This window comes from Olea europaea, chromosome 9 (genome assembly GCF_002742605.1).
Source record: "Olea europaea var. sylvestris chromosome 9, O_europaea_v1, whole genome shotgun sequence".
NCBI classification, from domain to species: Eukaryota; Viridiplantae; Streptophyta; class Magnoliopsida; order Lamiales; family Oleaceae; genus Olea; species Olea europaea.
In genome coordinates, this window is record NC_036245.1 from 14334320 (window position 1) to 14344450 (window position 10131).

Consider the following 10131-nt stretch of genomic DNA (forward strand, 5'->3'; position numbering starts at 1 on the left):
TCTGATTGTTATAATTTGTCACGTGAAAAATGTTTAAATAAAAGTATTTTTTAGGGTTCGTTTAGTTTTATTTTACATGAAAATTGTCAATTAAAGGGATGAAATTTATTAGTATTGGGGATAGAATTTGTTTCCATTGTAAAAAAAAAATTAAGAAAATCATCTATCTTTTGGTGTTCGTTTGACTTTATTTTACATGAAAATTGTCAATTAGAGAGAATTTTTTTTTTACAATAATTTTTAGAATTTGTTTCCATTGAAAAAAAAATAAATAGTGGGTTGAAAAATCAAGAAAATACCAATTCCCAATACAACCAAGAAAATAGAAAAATAATGTTGTTTGTACCCTTGCCGTTACCTACTGGATGACACTATGACGTGGAAAGGGAGCATATTTTGAATTTTCAAAAAATAACAATACTTGTCATATTCATTGTTGGGTCGGGTTTAGGGTTTAAAGTAATGAAGCAGGCAACAATACCCACTGATAAGAAAAGACCGGGTAATTCTCGATTTCTCTTTCTCTGGCCACGATTCTTGAAACCTACCGCCTTTTTTTTAAGCTGTCGTCTCCGGCTTGAAGGCAAAGAGCTATTCCAACTTCAAGCTGCTGCCGTCTTCATAGATTCGACGGTGTAAAAAAGAGCAATGCATCCTAAAAAAGAGCAAATAATAGCTGTCATTTTGACGTCTTCGACCCATCCCGTATTCCATCGGCCGAGAAGGAGCTGTAACGTCGTTGCCATGTGAGTTACATCGCTGGCCCAAAAGATAATGTGGATTGGAAGAGATGAGCAAGAAAGGTGTGGTTTTGTTAGTCATAAACACTTTGTTTGTACCCAATACAATAATTATGGCTTTTTTAAATATAAAATTTTGATGTGTTTGTTGATTTTGGTTAGCTTTCATTGTTTTTCTTAAGCTGTTGTTAATTTTCTTAAAATTGCAACTCACCTGTGTTCACAAGAAATGTAAACTTAAATTTAATTTTTGATTATGGTTTCTTGGATTTTTACTATTGTTACAAGGTTCTACTTGATAATTGATGAGGTATTTTTCTTTTTATTTGCAAAAGTTTAGTTATGTGAAAAGGCCAGTAAATTTATAGAGTAATGAATAAATTTGAGGTAATTTAGACGCTTTGATAAATAAATTTGCATTTAATTGATGACTTCGAATAATGGCTTAATAGTAATTCAAGGGCGTTTTGGTATTAAAGTAGATGTTTGATATGTGAAAAAGCTATGATAGGATTAGTGCTATTGATATGGATTTTAGCTCACTTAATTTCAATAAATGAGGTAATTTGTTTGAAGTAGTTTTTTAATTATGCACAAAAAGATGTTTCCCCTGCAACTTGCTTGTACAGTTCTCCTCTCTTCAGAATTCATAAATGTAGGCGAAATTTAACGGCTAATTGATAAATGGAAGAGATGAGCAGGAAATGTGTGGTTTATTCCATCCCAAATTTTCCTTTCTTGCTATTAATGTGTACTCCACCCCATATTATCCTGTTTATGCTAGTAAATATTTTATCAGTCATAATGTGTTCGTATTATTTTCGAACATGTATTTGCCCTGAAAAAAAAATAGTTATGTGAATTAGTTTTAACATTCTTTAATTGGTTTTTTATTACAGTGAATGAAAGTTCGAAAGAGGTGGATGAACATATTTCGTTACAATCCGATAATGAGTATATTGTGAACAGTGTCAACTTGGTGGAGGATAGAGTAGTAGGAGTAGATGGAGTGGATGATGAGATATTAGGAGTTGATGGAGTGGATGATGGGATTGTGGGAGTAGATGGTGCAACAGTGCCCAAGGTTGGTATGAAGTTCAACGACGAAAAAGATATATATGATTTTTACAAAAGATATGTGTACAACGTAGGCTTCCCAGTTGGAAAAAGGAATTCGCAAAAGGATGATTATGGAGTTGTGAAGTATGTTGTGTTCACATGTAGAAATAGTAATGCAACTGGTTCTTTGAAGCCGCACGCTACCATTCAGACGGGTTGCAAAGCAAGAATTACTGCTTCTTTAGATGCATGTGGAATATGGAAAATAAACACAGTCAATCTCAATCACAATCATAAAACAAGTCCTTCCAAGTCAAAGTTGTATCGTTGCAACCGAGAGTTGAGTTCCCATGTCAAACGACGACTTGAAGTGAATGATATGATAGGGATTCCGCTGCATAAAAGTTACCATGCTGCAGTTGTAAAAGCGGGTAGGTATGAGAACTTGACTTGCATAGAAAAGGATCGTCGAAACTATGTTGAACAAGTTAGGCGGTTACGACTTGGAGACGGAGATGCCGCAGCAATACAAACCTACTTTTCGAAAATGCAAGGAAGGTGTTCAGGTTTTTACTTTACTATGGATTTAAATGATGAGTCGTGCTTGAGGAATATTTTTGGACTAATAATAGGAGTAGGCAAGCATATAAGGAGTTCGACGATGTTGTAACATTTGATACCACGTACCTAACTAACAAGTACGACATGTCATTCGCACCTTTTGTTGGGATTAATCATCACGGAATGCTACTTGATTGTGGTTTGGTGTCCAATGAAAGTACGAAAACATTTGTGTGGTTGTTCAGGACTTGGCTTCAGTGCATGCATGGCCAAGCTCCTAAGAGAATTACCACCGATCAAGATAAGGCCATACAAAACGCAATTCAGATCGTTTTTCCGAACACTCGGCATAGGTGGTGTTTGTGGCATATATTGAAGATGTTGCCAGAGAAGTATGGATACCACACCAATAAGGGTGTGATTTTCTCTACTCTACATGTGTTGGTGTATGATTCTCAAATCGGTGAAGAGTTCGAAGAGGGTTGGGAAGCGATGATCAATAACTTTAACCTGCATGATGATGACTGGTTATCTAGATTATACGCGAACAGAGGTCGTTGGGTACCTTGTTATTTGAAAAACACATTCTGGCCTGGAATGTCGACGACTCAGGGCCATGAGAGCATGAATGCGTTTTTCGATGGATACGTACATTCGAAGACATCGCTCAAGCAATTTGTCCAATAATATAAGCGAGCATTGAGTAATAAGGTGGAGAAGGAGTTTCAAGCGGATTTCAAGTCCTTCTCGCAAATGGTACCATGTGCTACGAAGTATGGATAGAGAACCAGTTTCAACTAGTTTATACGATCTCAAAATCTAGGGAAGTACAAGAGGAATTTGTTGGGAAGGTTTACTGCGAGGTTTCTTCGTCGGAGGGCTGCTTGGGGACTACATAGGAAGTATGGAAGGATGTCATACGTGACGACTGGGTTGACAAGAAGAAGTCCTGTGTCACATTTCAGAAAGAGAATTGTGAAGTTGTATGCAGCTGCCACTTCTTTGAGTTTCGGGGAATAATTTGCAGACGTGCAATCACTGTATTGCTCTGTAACAACGTGAAGTCATTGCCTAACACCTACGTATTACGGAGGTGGAGGAAAGACGTCGTCAGAGCTCACAGAAGGGTTGCAGTTAACTATGATGGTTTAAGTAGCACCCCGACACAATTAAGATATGACAAGATGTGTCAATCATTTGCTAGGCTTGTGAACATAACTGCAGATGATGAGAATGAAGTCCGATCGATACTGGAGTAGATAGAAACCAAAGAACTATCAGTTGGGATGATGAGGTCGAGTCGTGGAAGTAATGCCATGTCCCAGTACACGGAGCGAATAGCTTCGGAGAGTGGAGCATCACAGCATTATGGTAAAGGTAGCATACATGATCCAATATGCTCAAAGAGAAAAGGCTCACCCAGGAAACTGCGAAGGAAAAGCGATTTGGAATCGAGTTCTACTAAGACAAAGGTATGCGTCAAACATTTTGTGTAGTACGAAAGTGCGTAATACTATTAATAATGCCCCCATTTAATTTGTTGTTTCGCAGGCAAATTTGAGTTCGGCCAAGGAAAGGAGATCGAAGGCACACCTAGATCAAATGGGAGACGGTGCACCAATAATTCAGTCGCACCATCAAGCTCAGTACTACATGCCTCCACCGATGTCATATTCACAAATCTTACTGGTAGATACAATTAAATGTAAAACACTTTCATTAGCACATGTGCTCTTACATTTTTGTTTGATGTAGGGTGGTGAGAACTATCACGAGCTTACACAACACATACAGTCGCCCAATGTCATTTCTCCCGCTTCAGCAAGTGTTACATGGAATAGTCAAGGTACTGACATGCTTAAACATGCGTCGTTCAAATTCCTTATTTTCTCTTGTTTGTGTAGTAACTTGTACATTTTGCACTAGGGAACGCAATGCCGTATTACTATCCGAATGTGCCTGATGAACACGGCGCAAGTTTCTGACATTGGATGAAGAGAACTACTGGATCCGCGCATCTAGCGATGTAATAGGTTATGAGTGGTCGAAATTATTGAGTTGTATGATCTTCAACTTATTGGTGCAATGTTTAAGTGTTTTAAATAAAAAAATGTAGTGTTTATGAAATTGATGTGATACTTTAATCTTATGGAATGTCATACTTTCATATTCTTGCAACCTTGGTTGTGGAAAAATGCTTGTAATTGGGGCTGAAATTAATAAGCAGCAGAAATTGTACTTATTAATGTGTTCTGGATTAAAATATTGCATTCAGGGATGTTTCTGTGAATTCTGGATTAAAATAACTCTTTACACTAGCACTATCCCTCCAATTACAAGCATTTAATAGTTTGCCTTCTCAGCATTGAAAAGTAAAACTTTATAGTAGCAACAAAAAAAGTATGTTGCAAACACAGTGCAAATTAGACAATTCCATAGAATACAATGACTTGTTCGTTACAATGACTTGTTCAATTTCGAAAGGTGCAAGTAACAATATATTACACAACATCCCAACAAAACACAAATCCTAATCAAGTCAGCCCCTTTCCTTTCTTATCCGCTTCCGCACTTCCGTTGCCTTTTCGTATCGTCACGTTTACAGAAATTTCAATGTCTTGTTCTTCCACTAGGCGGCAAAGGGATTGGAACGTGTGAGTTATTTGTTGAACTTCTTCAAGTGCTGATGAGTTGTTCGAGTTAATGGTAACAGTACTAGACTCGCCACTTGATTCTCCTACTTCGACCCATTCCCAGTAGGTACAGCGAGCACTGTAGCAATCGAACAACCTTCCCTTGTTCTTCGTCTGCCTTACAACCTCAAAGCACTTCATGAAGCCATGTCTACACACGAGACATCGCCGTTTGTTAGGGCAATCAGCAAACAAGTGCCCCTTTTCTCTACAGCTGTGGCAGATTCCAAAATTCTTTCCTATCATTCTAACATACGAACAACCAACATATTTCCAATCAATGCGCGATATACACAGGACATTGTCAAATTACAGAACTACAAATGTGTTGGTGTTTCTTTCATGTCATTCTGACATTGTCAATTTAGGGGTAGGACTGAGCAAATAAAATGTTGGTTGTGGTGGGAAGACACAGTTCAAACTTGAAATATGTTGGGGGCATAAATCTGGTTTTACAAGTTTAGTTGAATAGCAATATGCTGTATAAAGTAGAACTATTACTCCTTTTTACTGCACATCTGGTTGTAAATTAACTTGTTTGTCAAATTCTGATTTCAAACCATTTATTTCTTTAATTCTCCTTCTCAACTCTATTTTTGCCATGTCCATGACATCATTATTGTACTGTAGCCATCAGTGTTTATTAGGGTGCCCATGTGATACATGCTTAATATGCTGGTAATTTTAGAGGAATGCATGATTAAATTTAGATAAGTGAATAACAAAGAAGATAACTTCTCTGGCTTTTTGCTGAAGATCCAAACTAGATTTAATTTGTTCTCTTTTGCCACACACAAACAAGCACATAAAGAGTAGTAGCAAGGTTCCCAGAGTTGTGTACAATCAAAGAAGATCAATTCTTGGGCTCTTTGCTGAAGATCTAAACTCGATTTAATTTTTTCTCTTTTGCCCCATATCAAACAAGCACATAAATAGTAGTTGCCAGGGTTCCCAGAATTGTGTACACTCAAGATATGAAAACATGACATTCCATAAGACTAAAACCCATGCAGTGAACATATTCTAATTATATATAAACTGCAAGTTAACAGCTCCTCAGAATAACAAAGAAAATTCATTTCTGAATGTAAAAAATCACTAGTGCAAAAACTAAAGTCTCTGGCATTTGTCTCCATCAATTAAACTAACATACATGTTCTAAGTTGGCCAAATCACCTACTAAGAGATTAACTTTTTTATTGCAAAGCAAACAACATTAGATTTCCTTAACGAAAACATTATACATCCAAAATATAAGTGTCAATGGGTATGAACACAATCTCTGTAAATAGTACCTGAACTATTAATCTTCTTGGTTGGGTATGAACACAATCTCTGTAAATAATACCAGAAGAAATGCACATAAATTTCAAATCTTTACAATTCCAATTTGGGTTGAAAAAAAAATTAAATACACACACACCCAAAAAAATTTCTTCTTCCAATTCGAGTGTAAGAACAAATTAAATACACACACAATGATAATTTATCCTTCGTCCAATTAGGGTTGGTCGAAATTTGAAATACATACATATTTATAAATTGTGTTGAAATGGGTCACAACTTTTGCCCCTTTTTCAATTCCTTTCAATTCTCTTCAATTTGCAAGCACAAACCGCTGTAAAATCTTTGAACTATTTTATTATTTGAAATCAGTAAAATCGAGGAAAATGGTTGCCAAATATATCATGCTTACATAATGTGTGCTGCTAGATTCCATCGGAGGCGATGGATGGCGTTAGAGACGATCAATTTGCACACGGTGAAGCTCACGTCTTACGGCTAAAAAAAAAAAAAAAAGGCAACCGCACGCTTAACCTGGGATGGAAAACCTAAACATGGAGACAATTGATAAATTAATCACTGGCTTCTTACTCCGGTTGAGATGGAGTGCTGGACTTTGAACCAATTTTCGCCTTTAAAGGTTTTCTCTGATTTGGGGATAATGGTGCGAGTGAAAATGATGAATGGGTTTATTCAGTAAGTGGGCCGATTTAAGTTTTCTTACGGCTAAAAAAAAAAAAAAAAAGGCAACCGCACGCTTAACCTGGGATGGAAAACCCAAACATGGAGACAATTGATAAATTAATCACTGGCTTCTTACTCCGGCTGAGATGGAGTGCTGGACTTTGAACCAATTTTCGCCTCTAAAGGTTTTCTCTGATTTGGGGATAATGGTGCGAGTGAAAATGATGAATGGGTTTGCTCAGTAAGTGGGCCGATTTAAGTTTTTGACCCAGATAAATCGTTTAAGTTTTGACCCGGCTTCGTTAAAACACAACACGTCACCGTGTAAACTGGCGTGTAAGGCAGCAAGTACGAGTATCACGGTTGAAAATAGAATTTCATGGAAAATAAAACACATCAAACACACAAAATTAGAAAAAATGTGGAATTCGAATTCCATTTTCCATGGAATTCGAACCAATCAAACAGGTCCTTAGAGGTTTAGGTTTAGCATCGCTGTGTAGTTGGTTCAAATTTTGCCATGCGTCATTTTTAGCATCAACAAACTTGATGGTATATTGTTATTTTCTTCTTAATATAACTTTTTTAAAATCAAATTTATATTGGTGTTTGTTATTTAACCTTTTTTTTTTTTAAATCAAAACACCAACATAGTCTTAGTGGTTTTCAGGCGCCTCTAGAAAATGTTGTTGGGGTTTGGATTCTCCAACAATATATATAAAAATGAAGTCCACGGGTACAAAAGAAAGAAGGCATAACCTCGACCTTCCAAGAGTAAAATGATGCAACAAATTGAGAAATGTGAGAGGAATGGAAGTACTATAACAAAAAATAAAAATAAAAATTTAACACTCTCGAATGCTAAGAATTCCATAGCTATCAATTTGTACAAGAGCACGAGGTCGTCATGGGAGGTCAATGGGGCCATACTCCTAGTAATATTGTTGATCCCATCCCTCGGAAGTAAGTGAGTCGGCACCTGGTTCACGTTATGAAAAATGTGAGAGACAATATCACAATCGATAGAAAGATTGTGCACGATCTGTCTAAGAATGATCTATGTTGTCCAAGGACCTCCACCCCTACTGATGCAGTAAATGGTTACAGATGAATCTATCCCCAACCAAATATCGGGTAATCCTAGCCGACGAGCAAGTAATTCTTGTTATATAACTTGAAAACAATATGTTTGGAAAGTGTTTATAAATGATTTAAATGTAAGTAAATAGAAATGAATAGTGGACAAGTAGATTTCTTGAAATGTTGAATAAAAAATAATTTAAGTATTTATAAATAATTTATAAAGAGTAGCTAAACATAAGCTTAACAATTATTGAATAACAAGTATGCAAGTCCTTGACCCCTTCTCAGCATGCTTAATTCCTCGGTCTTCCCATTATTTTCAGTGCTAATCTCCTTTCCGCTACGATATAACCTAAAAGGCCTCTGTTCACACACACACTCTCTCTCTAAAAAAGCCTTAGAACAAGACAACACCATACCTCAAAAACCCACAAGCTTTTCTTTATTTTAAGCTTTATGGGACCTGTCTATCATGTGCTTGTCGGCATAGATCCCTTTTTTTCCTTCTTGTTTTACATTTACCTCTCTCTCTCTCTCTCTCTCTCTCTCCCTCCCTCCCTCCCCAATGTGTGAAATTGAGTGCCTGCAGCTTTTTCTTATATAGGGTTTTGATTGCACCTCTCTTTTGAAAGGTTTTGATTGCTCAATCACAATTCACAAATCCCCAAAACGCAGAGATGGAGAGAAGAAAGTGGGGTGTTTGGAGTGAAGGCTGTTCCAAGATCAACACCAGATAGTTCCATAAGTTTGCATTTTCTTGATTAATGGAATTAATGGTCTCGGACCAGGCTTCATTCCTCACGCTCCAATTTCCATCAATGGATGTACAAGAAACTACCTTCATCAGCTGAATTGGTCTTTTGATCAAATTGTTCGTCCGTTTATCTCGTGTTCAGATCACTAAAAAACCAAGAAAATAGCTGGTAAATTTTGATCTTCTGGTTACACATTAATTATCTGATGGAGACGATAGCTAGGTTAACCAAGTAGCTGGTAAATTATAACTTACTTTATTAGTTAATCTATATTTTTCAAAAATGTTCATTATTTTCAATCTTCAATCAGTATAAACGCCTCGCTAGATCTTACCACTTCACTTACTATCAGCTATTTGGCTGTACTTAATAGCGCCTTTTTTTAGCTATTTGTCTGGGAAACATGTCTCTACATGATGCAGATAAAAACAACTAAAAACTGTTTCTAAGCACAGCCAAAAAAGTAAGTTTGAAGTTTCAATTATAATTAACAATTTCCCTTCAACCTTAATAGATCAGAGATTGAATATTTTTGCTTTTCTGTACTTTGTTTACTAGCCCAGAATATGCATTTCTGACAGTCTTCCCTCTTTTCTCTTTTGAAGTTGGAAATGTACAAAAAATTAAAATAGCCTGAAGAATCCGCATCTCTTTGTCTGTTGATATGACTTGCACAAGTCCTTTAGGAACAGTTACATTCCAGAAAAAACTTTGATTATTAATTGATACTATAAGAAACAAAGCATAAATTAATTGTTTTGTCTCCCACAGTTTACATATGTAGCAGTGCAGTTTCTGATGATGAATATTGATGGATTGTCCCTTGAAACTGTTTGCATTGTATGCTGAGTTTTGTACTTCAAAACTGTGCAATATGGTAGTGATGGAGAGCAAGATACAGATACAGATAAAGATAGAGTTAGAATTATAATAGAATTTAATTCCAATTAGATTAGATAAGATTAATTTTGATATTTTTATATAATTATAGTTTATTATAAATTTATTTCCTTTTAGCCTTTTAGTTTATTTGCTCTATAAAAATAGAGGGACTTATTTAATGAAATATTCAATCGATAATTTTATGAATAAAAAATAATTTCTCTTCTTGCCCCCCTTTATTTCTATTCTTCTCTTCCCTTTCCCTTCTCCTATAATTTTTCTATTGCATCCTACGTAAATTAGAGATTCTGTTAAAAAGACTCTCTTTCGTGTTTTATCGACACATTTACTAGGGAGAATAATATGCTGTCGGAAAGTCTATTTATTAGG

The 10131-nt window shown here is 36.1% G+C and overlaps 2 protein-coding genes across 2 annotated transcripts; both read left to right on the forward strand.

The window, feature by feature from the left end:
• Positions 1-462: 462 nt before the first annotated feature.
• Positions 463-3619, forward strand: LOC111399991 (protein FAR-RED IMPAIRED RESPONSE 1-like). Its single transcript, XM_023027470.1, has 5 exons — positions 463-583; positions 1640-2357; positions 2432-3008; positions 3162-3343; positions 3388-3619. Exons 1-5 carry the CDS (start codon positions 463-465, stop codon positions 3617-3619), a joined length of 1830 nt encoding a protein of 609 aa, XP_022883238.1.
• Positions 1791-4473, forward strand: LOC111400075. The gene is made up of 4 exons (XM_023027528.1): positions 1791-3832; positions 3912-4049; positions 4116-4206; positions 4287-4473. Exons 1-4 carry the CDS (start codon positions 3647-3649, stop codon positions 4343-4345), a joined length of 474 nt encoding a protein of 157 aa, XP_022883296.1. The 5' UTR covers positions 1791-3646; the 3' UTR covers positions 4346-4473.
• The last annotated feature ends 5658 nt before the right edge of the window (positions 4474-10131 follow it).